General features: G+C 34.5%; 1 protein-coding gene across 1 annotated transcript in view; it reads left to right on the top strand.

Moving 5' to 3' along the window:
• Positions 1–21,080, top strand: part of LOC149084886 (fragile X messenger ribonucleoprotein 1 homolog A-like) — a 102,150-nt gene that overhangs the window by 51,151 nt on the left and 29,919 nt on the right. Inside the window, exons 7-8 of the mRNA XM_089232621.1 lie at positions 3,239–3,355; positions 14,440–14,613. Of these exons, the coding sequence (XP_089088747.1) occupies positions 3,239–3,355; positions 14,440–14,613 (291 nt within the window). The remainder of the gene's footprint in view (positions 1–3,238; positions 3,356–14,439; positions 14,614–21,080) is intronic.

Below are 21,080 nucleotides of genomic sequence, written 5' to 3'. Positions count from 1 at the left end.
TTGAGAATAATTATTATTTGTGAGAAGAGAATATTCCCCAGTAATTTATAAAAATAATCCTTTCAGAGAATATTCTCAACAATAATATATATAACTATATTATAAATAACAATAGAATATTCTCATCAAGAATTTATGATAGTAGTCCTTCCAGAGAATATTCTCAAATATTCTCCTAAAGATTATTCTCAAGAATTTTACATCTCTACTGTTAACTATGAAAAATTAAAACCAGATTGTATTACTGAGCTTATTGCTAATCAAGTTAATGAATCAAATGTTGTATATTTATCAATATAACTTCAAGTGTCATACTGAAAAGCAATAAGTGTTTTTGTATTCACAAAATGTTGCTTTTCAGTATGATACTCCATTCAATTTAAATAATGAAAAAACAATGCAAAATGGGAGATAATTATTTTAGAATGATTTAACGATATTTTCAGAATCCTTGGGAACCAAATTCGAAATAAAATTAGGAAAAATATTGCAATTCACAAAATAGAAGAAAAAAATAGTGGGGGGGGGGAGGGGGGTTCATGTGGGCTGACACCTCCCCCTCGGGCTGATTAATATGCATTGCTACTGACAGCCTCCATCCAAATGTCAGCAAGTCTGAGTAATGAAACATGTTTATTAACTTTTGTACACGAAAATCAGAAAAAAATCCCAGCTAAAAGAACTCAACACAGGTGCATCTGGCTTCCACGAAGAACTACTGAAGGGGAAAGCATCACAGTTTTTGTAGTAGCTACCAGCATTAATCAAGAAGCAACTGTGGTAGGCGATATTAGGAACGTAGGTGATATATTTGGGCCCCCTACCCTATCTTACTTCTTTTGATCTGAAAGAAAGATAAACGAACACAAGTATCGGCCCTATGGGAGTAAATATATTTATTAATTAAAGAGTGAATGATGACAACTAAAAACTGATAAGACAAAGTTTTATGCTACTGATTTTTTTTCTGTTAAATTAAATGACAAATTGTTAATAATATAGAAGGGAGAGAAAAATAAAAATGTGTAAAAGATAAAAAGAAATAAAATTGACACTTTTGGCATTAACTGTCCACATAACTAAAAATGAGTTGTTTCCATTTAAATTAACCTGTTTTATTAATAATTATCAATTTGATATCAGGTTAAATTAAATTTTCATTTCGTAATATTTGTTTGAATTTTCTTAACAAATGGTTTTTTTTAAAAATATTTTCACATTCATTATTTTATTAGGACATTGCTTACTAACTGTAGTTAGTGAAACAAAAAGGAGTTGTTTGGATTTCAGAATAAAAAAGATTTAAAGAATAAGAGAAGAATTTAAAATAGATAAAATTTGACTTTTAGTAAAAAGTTCATAATTGATGAAAGAATGAGTCAGCGAAAAAATATTTTTTGAAGAATAACTGAGTAACACACTTCAGATGGTGTGTTGAAGTGGGGGGAAAGATAAAAAGATCTGGATTAAGTAGGGGTACTGATGAAAAATGAATGGAAGACTCCATATATATATATATATATATATATACACTGTTTAGAAAAATCTGGTATTGCCACTTCAGCAATTTGGTTAGGGGGAACAGGTGTTATAAAATAAGAAGGTAAAGGTAAAAATTTAAGGCAAAGACAGGATTTCCTGAAAATAGGGTTATTTGGCAGGGGAGAGTAGGAAAAGTAAACCTCTTATCAGTGATAACAACAGCATGCAACAAGTGCTTTTGTATGTATATACTGATGCACTTGTGCATTCTAAGGTATTTTTATTAAGTAGATGATTAAATACAGTCATGGTACTCTAAAAAAGTAAGAATTTGCGGCAAACTTAATTTTTTGTGCAAAAATTTGTTTGACTCAACCGATGCTGTACAGATGATTTGAAATAAAAAAATAGTTACATAAATTTAAGGAAGAAAATTTTAATGTTAAAATGCATCTCACAATTAAGAATCTCTCTCTACAGTTGTAGATAAAATCATTGCTGTAATTGATAGTGATCATTATTTAATAATGTGCGAAGTATTAGAGGCACACTGAATATATGTGCAGTTGCAAGACATTTCGATTGGAGTGCAGTATCAATTGAATTGATAGAGTAGAGTACATTTTTGTTTGAATTTGCTATTTTAGCCTAATGACCTTTTCTTTCAGTAACTAATTATCGATAATGAAAGGTGAATGTGCAATAGTGTTAGTCAAAAAGTTCATAGTCAAAGCAGAAAGCGATAGTATAAATAATTGAAAAAACCTGATTTTTATCCAAAGAAATTTTTGTGGTCTCTAATGACCAGTGTAACAGACTTGCCAACTGATGAATTGCCACACATAACTATAGAGCTACAGGAAATACTCTTATAACTATGTAAATCATTGTTTCCTCAGGTTTGTTTTATTTGAAAATATAAATTGAGACCATTATATAATATAAATAACTAAGTCCATTATGCAAAATGTTTTTTCTGAAATTGTGTTGATCTTTTGCGATGACTTAACAACTAACTCAAATTGTGAGCACTGCAACAGAAAGGATGGTTTTTAATAGGGACCTTTTCATTGGACTAAATTGAATTGCCATATTGTTTCTTATCATGAGTATTGAGTTTGACGGTATTGAAAGGAATATAGTGACAGGCTTATGACCTAGGCTGAAAGCAGAACATGATGGAGCAATCATTTCTTAATGGTGTGCGACAAGATCAGTCAGGGGTGCCAGCCTACTACCAGTATGTCCGTGCTTTTAGAGTGCCACCAAACTCCTAAAAATCAAGTTAGGATGCCATGAGATATTCATAATTTTACATGAATGTGAAAGAGTTGCAAATGTTTTGTGTATGCTAAAAGCAAATTTAAACAATAAAATACACTGAAATGATTGTAAAACTCAAATCCGTATTTACCTTTAACATGACGTCTACTATCATTGAAATGTCAGTCCCCTGGAAAAGTCACTAAATGTGGAAAGATCACAGAAATAAAAATAATTCACAAAATATGAGAGAAGGCCATCAATTTTTTTACAAATCAATTTATTTTTTTTTACTTGCCGAGCTCCATTGCTAGATTTTACCCCAGAAAATCAAGGCCTTTTATTAGGTGTTCACTGATTCCCTCAATTAGGCAGGGGTGGTTGACTAAGATTAATTTGCCAATGTTATAAGTTTTGAACTATTGTTTAAACAGATAAGCTAAGCACATCTATGAATTTTGATTTATTGCATTGTTCTTTTTTTCCCCTTTAGGCTAAATCTGAAACTGCTAAAAAACGTGCATCCATGTTATGTGATATGCATTTCCGCAATTTGCGACAGAAAGTCTTGTTGTTAAATCGTACTGAAGAAGCAGCACGACAATTAGAAGCAAGTTCCTTATTTCAGCCAAATATTTTTTTTGTATCATTCAAGTAAAACTTCCTTTGAATATTTCCATTCATCTTTTTCATGACACCAAGTGCCGTTTTAATGTTTATTTTTTTATTCAAGATCTAACATGAATGGAGCATGTCTTTTAGCGTTGAAAAGTGCACAGTTGCTCATTTTGGTTCGAACAACCCATGTTTTACCTACAAGTTGAATGGGGTTATTATTTCAGATGTAACTAGGATCACTGATCTGGGTATTCTTATTGATGAGTAGCTCAGGTTTTCTGAGAATTGTTTAGCATTGGTCAAAAATCGAATGGAATGCTTTGCTTCATTCCCAAAAGGTCTCTTCGCATTCTCCTAAAGGGATCCTTCCACTTTTCTGGGGCTTAACTCGTCCTGGATTGAATCATGCCATCAGGTTTTGGCGACCATACTTAGAGAGACATTGACTTGGTCCAGGAGGTGCAGAAAAGAGCCGCACATGCTTTTGATGGCACACACAGGCATAAGCTATAAAGATAGACTTGGTTTTTTTTGAAAATGTTTACATTGGAAGAGTGCAGGTGTCGGGGAATATGATTGAAGTGTTTAAGATTTTCAACGGGATAGATAAAATGGACCATGAGTTATTAATATGCCATCAATCAACTGCTTCGACAAGGGAACCTCAGTATCATTTAGTAAGGGAAATTCTAGGTTGTGGTGTCGCAGGGAGTTTTTCTCTAATTGGGTTGTAAATAAATGGAATAACTTATATCCAGGGTGGTGAATTCCAACACGATTGACACATTTAAGAAAGAAATATGATAAACATATTGGGATAAATCAAGAAACTATCCATACTTAGATGAGACAATCATAATTTTTTATGGGCAGTATTTTATCATAATTTTAAATTTTGATTTTTTTATTGCCCTTATTGGGTTGCTGTATTTTTGATATAGTTTAGATGTATATTCAACATCCATATTTTTTATAGGCATCTTTTTCAACTACCTTATTGGACATTTCGTCTGTTGTGGCCTTTGTATTTAAAGTAGAGCAGGAGTTTGGTTTAAACCAAGTGGTTTTTTCCAAAAAAATCATATAAAAGTGGCCTAAATATATTTTTTCCCTTAAAAAATATCATGGTGGTTTATTATTAGCCAAAGGTTTTATTCTTACCAGATTTTCTATTCTTGGGGTACATTTTGATGGTATATCAGAGTTCCCAGCGACCTGAAAAGTCAGAATCAGAAAACGGTCAGGGAAAATGTGAAATATTTGTCAAAAAGTCAGGGAAAACTTGAAGGGGGGAAAATCAAAGAGGATAAATCTACATTCAAGTGGTATATGTTCATTTTTTTTCCATAGAAAAATATTTTTTAGATCCCCCAGGAGCATCAAGCTTATATTACTGGAGGGAACATCCAGCTGTGACATCGAATGCGAGGAAATGATGATGATGACATTGAATGCTGTGAAAACACAGTTCATGCCTGGCAATTTCCCCATTAAAATGTACAGTTCAGTCTGTTCAATGCTGGAATTACTTCTTTCATTAATTTTGGAATTATATATCTCCTTGATTCTGGAATAATCTTTCATTAATGCTGAGATTATCTCTTTCATTAATGCTGGAATTATCTTTCATCAATGCTGAAATTATCTTTCATCAATGCTGAAATTATCTTTCATCAATGCTGAAATTATCTTTCATCAATGCTGAAATTATCTTTCATCAATGCTGAAATTATCTCTCTCATTAATTTTGGAATTATCTCATCAATGCTGAAATTATCTCTTTCATTAATTTTGGAATTATCTCATCGATGTTGAAATTATTTCTTTCATTTATTGTTTTAAACTCCTATTTATGCCATAAGAAAATAATGGGATATTGTGTGTGTTTTCACCGAGTCATGTGATCTTCCGGCAAATGATGTTGCGGCCAACGTTCTCAGCACTGCCAAGGTGAAGACCACTGATATCATACTCCCTCCAGTAATATAAGCTGGAAGAGAAAAAAAAATTTTATCAGCATTTTCCTCCAGATCTCCTGAGAGAAATGTCTTATCAGTTGAAGGGTGGGATTTTACATACTGGAAAACAATGTTGACCAAGGTCACTGAATCTGCAGTCTGAGTAAATAGATGAAGGGATCTAAAGGAGAGACCCTCTTTTTTTTCCATTGTTGGAAACAAAGCCAACACCACCTCTAACTTCTTTTCTATCTCTTCTGAAAAAACATTTTATCCTCTTGCTTTTTTTTCCTGCCTGTGGGTAGAGAACCTTTATATCATATGTTGAACGTGACAGAGTGTATGTGCTTTTGGTTAGGGAGAGTCGGGGAAATGATCGAGCAGATTTTGCTGGGAACCCTATATATCTTGAAATGATATAAGTGATTTTTTTAAATCATGTATATATATTTCATATGAAGTATTAAATACCACATTTTCTAACCTCAGGCTATATTCTAATCATGAATGAGGGTTCACACATCTAAATGTAGTGGTGTATTATTTCACAGGCTTTTTTTCGTTCACAAGAAAGCAGCAACAGTAGTGACTTCACTATCTTGCTAGTGGCAGGTGGTCTTTTGATTCAATAAAGACACCAGCTGCCCCTAAAGGACAAATACCAGTGTACTGGTAATTACATTACCTCACAGACATTTTCAATTTCTTTCCATAAGAAGCAGCACATATCTCATTCTTTATATCACTCTCAGGCTTAATATTCAAGTATTTTTTTGATAGTTTCACCATTACCCCCCCCCCCCCATTAATCAAGGTTCTGCTGTATAGTAGTAAGCGATTTATAAAAAATAATCAGCTATATACAGGGTGATTATAATTAAAGTTTGGATTCTGAAACACTATGTAATAAGAATGACTCGAAAATTTGCATGGCTATGCCTGAAGCAATGGAATTTTCTTTGGTGAAAGAAAAGAAAAATACTTGAAGATGTGCAAGTAGATGATGCTGTACTTGACTAGTGGTACAATTTATTTTGTGCAACCACATTATTTTGGCATTTCAACATCATAGGTGTGTGGATAGCACAACTTTTATGGAGATCCCCCTTGCAACACCGGCAAAGCAGCTGCTAAAGAACCATTTTAACAGGATGACACGGCACCTGGTCACGACGTTTACCTGACCTTAATCCTTGCAACTTTTGGCTTTGGGGGATACCTTTAACTGTTATGTATAGTGGTCGGTTTGCAAACTTTGGTGAATTGAAAGCACATCTACATCATTACCATGACATACTACTACTAAACCACACATGTACTTCGTCCATATTCCTCTGCGGAACTTCTAATGAATTGGTACACGTTAGAATGTGCATGTTGTGAACCTAACACGAAGCTCGTTTCTATGTAATGCTTTTTATAGTGCTGCCATCTACCACATATTTTTTGAACTATGAGTGAAGTGTAATGTTTGAAGACTTTACCGTTGTAGGCATGTTGCTCTCTACGGTGAGGCGTTTTAATGGGGAGATCGGCTTTCGCTCGCACCTCAAAGTTGGGAACCACAGAAAACCAATTTCAGCCAACCACCACTGCAGTGGGGTTCGAACCCTGGACCTCGCGATGTGAGTCCATCATTATGACCACTCGACCACCACAGCTGCTGTTACCATGACATACTCTGATTTATTATTGAACAAGCATTTTTGTGCTTCCATCTCATAGCCAGAACATGGAGGACAACATATTTAACATTTCTTGCTTGAGTGGTAATTGTTTGTTTAATGGCTTCATTTTTGTGATGTTTTCATGAATTATGTAATCGTGCGATGCCAAGTGAGTGCTATCGTTTCCATTCTGCAAGCAAATTTCCCACGTGTTTGATGAGTACAGCATCATCTAATTTACATTTTTAAGTACCCTTTTGCATATCATTGCTTCAGGAATATTCATGAAAAAATTTTCAAGTCATTCTGACCAGCAGTTCTTATTTTACAGTGTTTTGGAATCGGGAAAACGAATCACCCTGTATATTGTAAATCACTGCTAATTAATCTGCATTAATTATGCTTCATTAAACACGTATTTACCAAGTTTTTATCAGTTTTTGCAAAATAGCTTCCTAATGAAGCATATTGAAAGTAATAAGAAAAAATCTTTATTACATGGTTAATAATATTAGGAAATTTAAAACTCAAACTAATTCCTCAAGTTAAGCTATAAAATGATTAAAGCTATAAATTGTGAAACTTGGTTTTTGTTAAAATGTAAGAAATGTTTATAGATTAATTAATATAGGAATAGTTACATTAATAAACATTTTATTTTAATTAATTATAGGGCTGGTCCAATCAATCAATTAATTGGTCAGTTAATTGATTAATGTTAAAAATTTTAATTGTTTAATCTACTCTATCATTTCCATTAAAATTCTATTAAAATCTGCTTAAAAGTTTGAAATTTAACTTGATTTGCTCAACCAAATCGATTGGATGTCTTAAATGATGTTTCTACATAGTGTTTTGGATAAGTGACTATATTTAAAATTATTTGAATCAATATTTTTATCACATTTTTTGCCACATGGAAATGGAATTCGATTCCACTCTAGTTCAAGACTGAAATTTATTGTCTCCACTATGAAAATTTGTTTTTCCTATTTTCTTGGCAGCATCAGATCCTCTACTCACATGTACTAATCAGGGGTAGTTTCTATGTAGTAAAACTAGCAACAGTATAATCTAAAGTAGTTTTGAAATCAGTGACTGATATAAAATTACATATTTTAAAAAAAAAACTCCAAGATCCAAGGGAAGAAACTCCACAATTTGATAAAATATGTTAAGCATTTTAAATTGCTTGAAGTGGGCAATCAATTAATTTCTTAGTCTATGTATTCCCACATTTGTTTACATCTGGCGAATAGGTGCATGAAATAAATAAAAAAATACTTTTATAGCATCAATTTATATTATATAGTTAAGACAAAAAATTAGATTAATTGGTCAATTAATCAATTAAAATTTTTTGATAGATTCCTAGCCCTAATTAATTATTAGAAGTTTGAACAATTTTTCAGAAATTTTACTGTTTTAATGTAAATGCTATTTAAACAAAACAAACTTTTTCTGGTTTTTTCAAAAACATAACTTTTTTACCAATCCTAGAGTAGAGTTCACTTATAACATACTCCTTTAAGGATTCCAGAAATGTATGTAAAAACTGACTTCCGTGGTATGTACACAACCATAAATATTTGTTATGGGCAGTGTATATTTTATCATGTATATATATAGTTTTTAGTCTGTATAATTGCACTTTTGATTGGGCTGCTTTATTTTGGAAATATATGACATCCATATTTGTTATAGGCATCTTTTTTCAGCCACTTCGTTGGGCATTTTGTCTGTTGTGGCAGTGTATTTGTATTTATAAGCAAGGTCATGAAATTAGCTTAAGCAGCAGTTACATATATTCGTAAAATGCATTATTGACATTGTCACCTACAAAATAAGAGCATACACATGAGACATAGTCATTTATAAAATAAACTTACGCAAGACATGATCATGTATCAGCATGTTGTTAAATTCAATATGGCATGAATATCGTTTTTGGGTGATACCTTCTGAAGAATTTTAAAAATTCATTAGAATGCATGATACTGTATGCATAACACATACTTATATATTGATTTGCTGCTTCAAGACGGCAACAACTCTCAAAATTCCTTGTTTTGAGATATCAGCATTTTAAAGATTCACTTGTATGGAACTCAATGGGAGTTGGCTCACATTAAATTGCAGTGGGAAGTGTGTAAGTGGTGTTAGGTTGTCATGGATATTTAGATGCATTTTCCACCATTCTCATGGTGTGCATAGCTCAAAAATACAATTTTTGTGTTTTTGCCATCTTGAACCAGCCTGTTGATATGTATGCCAGAGGTAAAAGGCACCATGTCACACAAAAAAGAAATTTTACAGGAGAGCATTTGAAAGATTTTTTTTTTTTGTCTTTTTTTCAGTTTGCTTGTTTTATAAAAAGTATATCTGTTATGTATTGAAATAAGATTTATAGGTGTTCTATACCTATAGTGCAGTGTTTCCCGAAGTGGGCGATACCAGTTTCAGACACCATTGGGGGCTACGAGTGGACATAAGGGGGCGATAAGGAGGACGAGAGGAAAAAATAAGTTGTAATTGATCAGTAAAGCCTGTGCTGTTGCAGATTTCAACACCATTTGGGGATAAGAGGTCCAGCATCCCCCTGGGACTGGTTTTTGCCCTCACAAAGATGTGGTTGGTTCTGGTTTCAGGGCCCCCGAGACAATTCACATTTGTTTTTTGTTTTATAATTTCATTACAGCAGCGGACCGTCAAAGAGCCTAGCCTCGGGACCCTGCGGCAGGATATGTGAGGAGGGAGGGCCATCACTGTTCATTCACCTATGGCTATGGTCTTTTTGTATGTTGTTTTTTATACATAATGACATTCATGTCATCACCCTATGCAGTGGTTGTCAAATTTTTGTTATCCGCAGCTCCCTTTACCCTAGGCTCCTAGTAATGGTTATTATTTGCGGCTTTCAGGAAAAGCATAGTAGCTATTGTGCATTCATAAAAGAACCGCTTATGCACAGATGCAGACATCAATGGTCAACAGCTTGTCTCAACACCCTTGATAGAGGTTGGTGATGCCCCTAGGAGCCACGACGCTCACTTTGAGTAACACTACCATAATGGAAACATTTTTTAATGAATTTGTGCAGGTTTGTGAATTACACAAACCCAAGGATAACATCTGTGTGGAAGTGCCAAAATATAAATTACAGACAAGTAATATTGAATTTTTGTGTTAAGAAGTCTCACATTGAAAGTGCTTTTGACACAACGAATGGTTCAAACATACAGATCAAGTTCAGCCACCGCATTGAGCAATTTGCCTGTTGTGGCCTTTGTGTTTGTATTTGTAATTTCAATGGTGTCTGAAAAGAAATAAAATTAAAGTGGAAGATGAAGTTTGTTGAATCCACATCGTAAGATGTTTTTTTTTCAAAATTTTTGTTAACTAAATCTTATTATATTGACCGACTTTCATGACTTGAGTAAGACACTTGGGTGGTACTATCTCTTCATGCTTATCAAGAACGTATCCGCACTGATTACGACAATATAAGTACCAAAATTTCACTTTTATCCTATCTCTGAAAATAAGCATAGTTTCTCCTCCTAATATTCCAAGGAATGTATGGATAGGGATACACATACACACGTTCCTTCAGCATCGTATGATCGCAATTTCTTCTCATGATGGCGGCAGTTTAGTAAAAAGTTAATTTTTTTTAATTGAAAATTTTTTATGGTGACTTATGTAGTGTTTTTCCTTGAAAAAAAAAAACAATGCATGTTCAGGGATTGATTCAACTCAATTCAAAATTGTCTCATTACTAATTATTATAGTATATTAATAGCATTACTCATTGATATAATTATATTATCAGTCATATCTCTCTCAAAGAATTTTTCGATTGTTTTTAAGTTTAATTAGTGTGGTTTCATCTCAATGTTTTTCTTTCAATGTTTGAGCTGAAAGTGGAAATTTGTTGCAATCTAACGAGATTTCTGATGTGTTCATAAAACAATGGTAAATATTCAATGAGATTCATTCAGAATTTGAATATGTTAAAAAAAATAATTGAAATGATTCTTCTCTCCCCCTCCCTGTTGATGCTTGCGAGTTTTAAGAAAGAAGTGAGAGTCCTGCGCATATATTTGAAATTATGCAAAATTACATTTTCTTTAAATTTGGACCTAAATAATATTGCAGTAACATTGGTGCTTCGAAAGATAAATGACAGACAGCCAGAGTTCGACTTAGACTCAAGGAGGTCCTGGGCAAAAGGGAATTTTGGCCTCTCTGACTTGAGTCCAAATATTTTGGCTATCTTGTGAATAATGCCTGGATAAATGTTTTGGATAGGAAATTAATAAAATATCAGACATCTTTTTTTTATTTGTTCATTACCTTGTTACATTGCTTGGCAAGAACCCATTTTCTCCTGTGGAACCATTCATGCCCGAAATATCATAACAGAAAATATAAAGGAATATAATAAGAAAATATTCTCGTCTAATTCATTTCAAAATTTACTTAAAATAACAACGAATGTCTCACAAGTGGCTCGATTGATAATTTCAAAAAGTAATTTATTTTAACGATTGAATTTTTTCTCACAATTTTTTTTTCACAAACTTCATTGTTGAACATTTCGAGTTAAAATCATTTATTAGTGTTATTGCTAATCAAAGTGAATTATTATGTACCACATTTCCTTAAATGACTAATTTTGCTCATATGAGAAAAGTAGTCATTGGTCAGAATGCCCACGCGAAAGACACCCTTGATTCTGGCCACGGCGTCTGACTTGAAGTGATGTGACATATTTTTTTTTTATGTGCGTAAAATTTGGTAATCAAAACAAGTGGAATTCCCAGTCAGCTTGATAATTGTTGTATTTACCCTTTGAAGATGGCACCTATAGTGTGTCGCTTTAGGAATTCATGGCTTTTTCCTCCTTATTTGCCTTTATCCTTGGCCCCAAAGCAGAATGTTTAGCACTGTTCTGCAATGAGCCCTCGGCTGATTGGAAATGTTCTGCGGTAAAAATCCCCAAACATGTAATAATGGGTTTTTTGTGCACCTAAAATTCTTCCAAATTGTTCTGTGACGTACATTGCAGATTTTGGCAAAAATCCGTAGCAGTTGGGAACTCTGCATGTGTATGTGTATATATATATATATATATATATATATATATATAAAATGCAGCCTTTATCTCATCAACTGTTCATTGTAGAGGTATGGTTCCAACTTAAAAAAATGGTTAAAGTGTATTCAGAAATCATCTTTTACCAGTTCTGAGAGTGAAAATACAGTATGTAACAAAATAAAAAAATCTAAATTTTTATACAATCCCCCTGTCGTGTAACTTTTAGATAGAAAGTTGTTACCCTGTCTCTTCTGAGCCCAACAAACTCATGCTGATAACTACAATATTTGCTAGGATATGTGACCTCAAAAATTGGAGAAAAGTTGGGAAAAGAACAGCATAAAAAGTAACGTACAATGCTCATTTTCATCATTTACCAGGTGTACAAGTATGAAATGCAGATTTCAGAAAACAGATGGTGCACCAATGCAGTTTGTGCTATAAAGATTTGACACTGCGCCATTTTGTTGTGTCATCAACAAATGTCAGATGCGCATGAGTGATAAATTGGAAAAGTGTGTGCATAGTGTTGTATTGTTGTGTTCAATATGTCGAAAGTTATACTGAACAAAGAGCATTCGCGGACAGCATTAAGTTTTTTGTTTTCATTTGAAGAAAACTGCTGCTGAATCATACCAATTACTTCGAGAAGCTTATGGTGAACATGCTCTATCGCAAGATACGTGTGAATGATGGTTTCGGTGTTTCAAAAGTGGCGACTTCGATGTTGCAGACAAGGAACATGAAAATCGCCAAAAAAAAGATGTGGAATTGGAAGCATTGTTGGACAAAGATGATACTACACAGACACAAAAACAACTCGCAGAGCAATTGGGCATTAGTCAACAAGCTGTTTCCAATCGCAATGCCCCATGACAACGTGAAATGCTCCTTGACAATGTGCAATGCTCCATCACATACAGCAAAAGCGGTTCGCGGCACGTTGGAAGCACTCAGCTGGAAGTTCTACCCTATGCGGCTTACTCACCAGACTTGGCTCCTCCCTATTACCACTTGTTTGCATTGATGGGTCACACACTTTCTGAGCAACGCTTTGGTTCGTACGAAGATGTGAAAAAATAGCTCGATGAATGGTTCGCAGCAAAAGGGGAAGATTTTTACTGGCGTGGTATTCACAAATTTCAGGAAAGAGGGGGGGGGGGAAATGTATAACAAGCAATGGAGCATACTTTGAATAAAGCATTTTTTATCATTCTTCCGAATTTAACGTGTTTTTTTTAAAAATAAATCCGCATTTCATACTTGTACAACCTGGTATATATATTTTTTTTCAAAATTTTTTCTATATTTAATAATGCTAACAATTGATGCTTTGTTAATGCCATTGACTTAATCTGATTGCCTTCTTCAAAATTAGTATGTATAAAATTATCTTAGCATATTTCATATATTGAAGCCTGTAAAGGCTACTTCATAGGAAAAGTTAATTTATTATACAAATACTATGGCCACACCAGATAAATTGCCCAACTAGGTGGCTGAAAAAATTTGCCCATTAAAAATATGTCAATAAGTTAAGTATAACCAAAATACCCCATATGAAAGTATATATCACTAAAAAAAATTGATAATACTGAGAGAGATAATACATTTATTGATAATACACTGCCAATAAAAGATTGTGGTTGTCTTAACTAAATATGGATAGCTTCTCGATTTATCCCACTATGTCTATCATACCTCATTTTAAACGTTTGTGAATTGCGTTCGAATTCATAACCTCCGGAGGCATACACTGTTCTATTTATTGACAACCCTATTAGAGAAAAAAAACCCTGCGACACCACAACCTGGAATTGGCCAGTACTAAATGGTGTCCCCTTGTCAAAGCAGTTGATTCACAGTGTATTAATTACTCATGTTCCATCCTATCCCTCCCTTTGAAAATTTTGAACACTTCGATCATATCCTCCACCAACACCTGCATTCTTCAAATGTAAACTTATTCAAGAAATTGAGTCTTTCTTCATAGCTCAAGCCTTACGTGGCAACAAGAGCACGTATAGCTCTTCTCTGCACCTCTTCAACCAAGTCTGTTCCTCTATTGCTATGGTCTCCAAGATCTTATGCGTACTCCAGTGCGGGATGAACTAAGCCTCGGAAAAGCGGAAGAATGAGGGGAACGCGAAGAGACCTTTTTGAAAATGAAACTGAGCATTCTATTCGCTTTTTTTGACCACTGCAGAAAACCTAAGCTGTTCATCAATGAGAATTACCAAATTGGTGACCCTAGTTACATCCCCATTTGTATGACAGTAACAAAAATTGAAGGCTTTAATTATCATTTTGCAAAATTTGTGTTATATTTTTTCATGAATATTTTTTTCAGAGTACAAAACTTCATTCAAATCCTGGATTTTATGAACAGTTCAGTGTTCGAGAAGATTTGATGGGATTAGCCATCGGAACCCATGGTTGCAACATACAGCAAGCAAGAAAGTTAGATGGCATAAGTGGGATCGATTTGGAAGAATCTACATGCACATTCAAGATTTACGGAGAGGTATTTATCTTCCAATATCTTTATTTGTGTGTGTGAAAATTTTTTTCACACTTGAATTTTCATGCAAAAAAAGTTTGACAAATGCAGTTAATTTTCATTACGAAAGAATCACTATTAAAAGCGTTAAGAAATTTGTCCTTTTGGCTGCTTCTTTTTTATATTAACCAATACAGGTGAGGTCTCATCATTGAACAATATAACTCTTGAAACCAAGCATGGGCTTGCATGAAAATATTGAATATCATTTGTTAATAGTTATTTCTTGTTTAGCTGCATTGACATTTGTTTGCATTGTGTTAATTCATGGTTCAAAATGTTTAATTTTTTATTCTGGTAGTGTATAAGCATTGAATTCTTTCATATTATAGTCAACACTCGTTATAATGACCCCACGTTATAGTGACCATTCCATTATAACGACCGGCAGGATAAGTCCCAAATGTTTTCATATATCTGAAGATAATCATGTATGTTTATCTTCAGATATAACGACCCTCCCAATATAATGCCTGTTTTTGATTGGATGAATATTAAGTGTTGACTGTATTATTAAATTCTGTCTTAATAATCTAACAATGCTGAAATTTTTTTGCCCAGAAAACAAGTTATAGGAAATTTATTGCACTTCTTTTGGTGTGATTTCCCTTGTGGTTACATAACACAAACAAAAAGATCAATAAGAGTAAGACTGTGAACATCGTTATATTTTGTGAATAACATTATATTAAACCAGACAGTCACCTCAGGCGGTATCACAATTGAGAGTGCAAAAATGCTATTGTACCATATTTTTTCATGAGCAGGTGAATGTCCCAAGAACTATATAAGAATGCTTTGAAGTATAGATTGAACTAGATATCAGGTTAAAGAGGATGCAACAATTGATCAACGCATCAGGCTATGTTGAAAACAGAAAGGCAACCTTGGTGAGAGGTATTTGTAGCAATTGTTGGGACTTCAATTATATACATACTGAGATACATCAGAGGCTTTATTTTAGCTAAGTAATGGTCATTTTCTTAAAAGTGTTAAAACTCTTTGCTGAATTTGATCCTACAGTTTTTTTTATGAGCATTTAAAAGTTTTCAAGAAGTCATAGTAATACCCAGTAAATACAAATATTAAAAACTGTATTACAACCTCTTTAGTCCCTGCATCACCTGTGGGAGACACTAAACAGCATTTTAAAAAAGTTTCATAGCTAAATGAAATGCTCACAGAGACATCAAAATTAGTTCTAGATGTTGCACACATTTGGTAGTAACTTATTCATCTGTTGGCAGAAACTAGTTTTAGGCTGTTTCACAATTAAAAATAAATGTAAAAATTACCTTGAGGACTACGGAGGATAATTTAACACTCAACACATGACATTGTTTACTGTAGGTAGTAGGACTGGGTAATGAATCTATTTACTTATATAATGAATCACAGATGTAAGGCCTACGTCGATATCCCGATTTTATGATTTTGAACATGGCAATGTATCGTTAATTTCGTTTTATGTTTAATATCGGTGAAATCTGATGTAACAACATCAGAGTTTAAATGCTGATCCGATATAACGAGTGTGAGGGAGTTGGTGCGCTCAAATTTTCCAAAAAAACTTTTCTAATTTTTCAATTTTCAAATACTATGATCTTTTCTGCATTTAACTCTGTTCAAGTTTTTGTTCTGCCTATACTAAAAATATTTTTTAAATATTTTGATATAAACTACACTGGCAGGCATTATATATGCTAATGTTTTCCACTAAAATGTTTTTTCTCAAAACTAAGTTTTTGTTAGTTAAGGAACATTTTTTAGAATACCATTCATTCAAATGTCTTGAAACTTTGTGTCTCTCTCAACACTATGGTGATATATACTTTTAGTGATTTTAATAAAAAAAATATTTGTTAAGTTTTTATGGTACAAAATATGGGTAAATTTTGGGGATTTTTGAAAAACTTCCATGTTGAAGTTAATTGTTGGTTATTTTTTTTCTCAAATTTTAAAATCTGAAATGCTCTTGTTAAATTGTATAAAAGTATCCGTATAGTATTTGAGAAAATAATTGAGTGCCTATATAAAATGAATAGAAAATTTGTGAATGTTCCTTAAAGGAAGGAGATTTTTCCCATAGGAAAGCATGGGAAGCCAAGGTCTTGCACCAACCCCCTTACGTGATGCTGTTACATCAATATCGCCGATATAGTGCACTTGCGTGATATTGTCACATCAGTCACCGCCTATATAGTGAGTGCGCTTGCATGATATTGTTACATCGATATCTATGATCTAGAGAGTGCCCTTGCACAGTATTGTTGCATTGGTTACTGCCGATCTAGAGAGTGCCCTTGCACAGTATTGTTGCATCGGTTACTGCCGATCTAGAGAGTGCCCTTGCACAGTATTGTTACATTGGTTACTAGCTACGTTGGCTACTACTAGTGAGTGCGCTTGCGTGTCATTGTTACATTGATATCGCCAATATAGGGAGTGCCCTTGCTCAATATTGTTACCTGTACTTATTTAGCGATACATTCCCAGTTAATTTTTGTTTCCCAATGTAAATTCATCAGACCGATGACAATAATGATATGACAAAACAATTTTTCACTTATAACATTTATTCAACTGAATATTAGAATTAAATTTTCAACGCAACAGTTTCTTCTCACCTGGTTATCAAAGTAAGTTAAATATTTAAAATTTTATAGTTAGATAGTTCAACAGTTGGACATATTTCACTATTTCCAGATGTCGAGGCATCTCTGACTATATGATCGCAGCTTTGTCACTTAATACTAGTCCAACCATCGACATCGGTGCGGCCGAAAAATGGAGGGAAGGGTCCTAGGAGGACATCGACAGACATCGCTCCCCTATGGCAAGTCCATGTCATTTGAGATGAAGGTATACAAGGGGGAATTCTGGTCAGGCTACTGGTCAAACCACAAGACAATGAGCAAGAGAAGAGATGGAGTGACCATGATGTCAAAGCACACTGAGAGACATCTGGTCAGGCTACCGGTCAAACTATAAGGCGATGAGCAATGTAACTATACTATTAACCCCCCCTCCCCCCGCAGAAATAGTCCTTGAATCTAGTCATTTTAATATGTTTATTTGTCCCCCCTTTTACCTCTATTTCATTTCCTGGGATTGATCCACGAGATCATGTGGCGCCATCGTGCATGGGTGGAGATACGGGGGGGGGGGAGGGCCCAGCGTCAAAGGTGGAGTCGACTATGTATATGTGAATTGACAATTGACATCATCATCGTGCCCTCCCAGCAATAATGACCGTTCACCCCCCTTCATAGGCAGAGATAGACTTTCAAGTCTATCTCTGCCTATGCCATCGTGATCGTGATCAGCCATCTTGTTTAAATTTTTGACTGTTACCAAAAACCATGTTCTAATGTACAATAGTAGTATTTTGTATGCAAATTAGTTCTATTTCAGTTTGTCTTTCCGATTGGTTCTTAGTATAGCGCATGTGCGACATCCCAGCATAACTACCCAGGATTCTGGTCTGGCGAAATCGGTGCAATCGATACACAATAAGAGAGAGACACATGATTTCAAAGAAATTTCTAGATTTTAACATAAGCAAATTTATTAATTCTTTAACAATTAAATACAGGGTGATTATAAAAAAACTATCCCGACATATGGGCCCCTAACTATCATACCATTCACAGAAACTGAATGAAATTTTGGCATAAGGTATTTTGATGTATGCGCTCAAGAATGATATGGAAAACAACAGTGTCACTCTAACAGTTACGGTTACAGTGAGAAAATTTCGAAAATATCAAATGGCAACACCAAGTTTTTTGTATTGGAATGTGATCTCCATTGTGAAAAACCCTAAATAGCGTTTGAACGGCAACTGTAGCATGAAAATCACCGGCAGTAGATAGGCTAAAAGTGAGGACAACCAATAAGGACAGAGAAGCAGCATAAAATAAAGCATTTTATTGTGTTTCACAAATTTTCCACATGACCTTGTGGAGGACTAATCAGGCTGGGATCTCAGCCGAAGAAACGGTGTGACGAATGAAACAAACATTAATGCTCTGGTGCACGGCAAAGTCCTTTTTACTTTTTCCTTGCCTAGCTCCGGGGATTTTCGTGCTACAGGTGCCATTCCAACGCTATTTAGTGTTTTTCAGTATGGAGATCGCATTCCAATACAAAAAACTTGGTGTTGCCATTTGATATTTTCGAAATTTTCTCACTGTAACCGTAACTGTTAGAGTGACACTGTTGTTTCCCAAATCATTCTTGAGCGCATACCTCAAAATACCTTATGCCAAAATTTCATTCAGTTTCTGTGAATGGTATGATAGTTAAGAGCCCATATGTCGGGATAGTTTTTTTATAATCACCCTGTAGGTTACAAATAACAGAATTATTTCTCAATTGCATACCGTACACCAATGCAAGTCTGTTGTCTCATCAATCTAGTCCGACTGCAAGAGTTTGACCATCTTTATCGGGTCACACGAGCCGTGACGTCATAGACCTTGACGGAAGGTCACGATCCGAGACGAAGCCTCCCTTGGCGGCAAGAGCTGCAAACTCAATGCCCGAAATGACGATGGGAAGCAATGATCGATGCGGAACCATACGACGGACGGATGAACGATGACAGGAACCGGGAAGACAACGATTGACTAGAGACGTGGCATGATGGGTCTGGAACCAGCCTGCGATGTATAAGCACCAGTGAGACGAACTATTTCATTCTTCAGATGACTCACCCAAAGGCGACCACCTTCACCTAAAGTGATGTATTCTGAGTTGAAAGGCGAGGACGAATGCGAGCTAATGCGAAGTTACTCCGGGTATTTATGCCTATAAAAGGAAGAACGGAACGATCCAACTCCTGGGACCGACCATCTCAGAAAAATACACATCAGAGCACAACCAGTAGGAAAATATAACAGCTAATTTACATAAATAAATGACAATAGATTTTTTTACAGGAACTTTTATAAAAATAAGAATGGCAACAACAATAATTTAAAATGGCAATGTGATCAAGATCGCACATTTTACCAGACTTTGAGCAATGAAAATATCACAGACTAATTGAATCAACCGTGTACGGTTATAAAAGGTAAGAAAACATAACAAATTCTATTAAAAATTATACAATTACAACTATATAAACATGTTTCAAAAATAAGAGATAGAGGCAGGTTTGGCAAATTCCCCAATGGTTCCTAACTATTTTTACACATGCTGGGAACCTTTTCTTTATATATACCAGCAGTCTGCTAGGTACGATGTGATTCCATCTTCGAAACAGGTATCTAGTCATTAAAACATTTTGCCTAGTGGGACGTACGCCTGGTAAACTCTTTGCACTCAGACTTGACGTCATGTTTGACATGTGTTGAACGTCTCTCACTTCATGCCTCGGCACTGATTGAGTCACTTCGTCTCATCGTCTTATGTGTTGACTGGTAGCTTGGCCGGATATGTCTTGGTATGTTTTTGACATCAGCCTGATCACTCTGCCTGTTCTCCAGTGGTTTGACTGGTAGCTTGACCAGAGTTTCCTGGTACACCCGTATCTATGCCTGTCAAAGTCCTCTTCATCTCTGATCTATCGCCACTCCTGTGTGGACTTCTAGGTGATGAAGTTACGATCGTATAGCTGACAGATCTCTCGACGTCCGGAAATGGTGAGAGAGAACCATATTTTTGAACATTGTTAAAGATAAAGTACATATTTGTTAAAAATAAAACTCTAACATAGATTTGATAATCAAGTTAAAACAAAATGTTAACTGTGTATGATCAGAATAATTGAATAAATATTTTAACTGAAAATGTGATGTGAATTAATTGTTGTCATCTGTGGTGCAAAATTTGTATTGGGATAACTTAATAAATTAATTGAGCCAGGAATGCAACAGCTAGATTAAATGAATAGTTGCACATTCAATATATGATGGCAGAAGAGAGGTTACCCGCTGTACACCTCAATGGGCGAAATGCCTTGGTAAATGAGTGCCTTGACAAAATAAATCTGAGTGTGTTACTTAGCATACCACTGGTATTTTAAGAGAAAACATTCCCATCATGCACTATGACAGGATCCAATTGAAATGACGAATCAAACGGCACTGAATCAACATAAAGTTTTCTGACAGTCAATTTCTCATTTACATCACAACACAAGACAAAAATAACACTGTAAAATAATGCAATACAGAATCTGGCAACATTCAGAATGTAAACATGACAGTCGATCGATCCCCAGATGTAAAACAATAAAATAAATATAAAAAATGACTAGGTTTAAGTACTGTTTTCACAGGGACCTAATGGTAATGTTACATACCACCAGTATAATGAGTGCGTTTGCACGATGTTACTACTACATCAAATGCTATTAATATTAAACATCAAAGTTGAAATGACTATGCCTATATATCTCTTTTGAGCAATATTTAATATGAGTG

The sequence above is a fragment of the Pholcus phalangioides genome, unplaced genomic scaffold (assembly GCF_987345545.1).
Source record: "Pholcus phalangioides strain wild (caught in Gottingen) unplaced genomic scaffold, Ppha-v1.0 ptg000007l_1, whole genome shotgun sequence".
Taxonomy (NCBI): Eukaryota; Metazoa; Arthropoda; class Arachnida; order Araneae; family Pholcidae; genus Pholcus; species Pholcus phalangioides.
The sequence above is the reverse complement of the archived record's forward strand: the minus strand, read 5'-3'. Positions and strand labels throughout refer to the sequence as shown.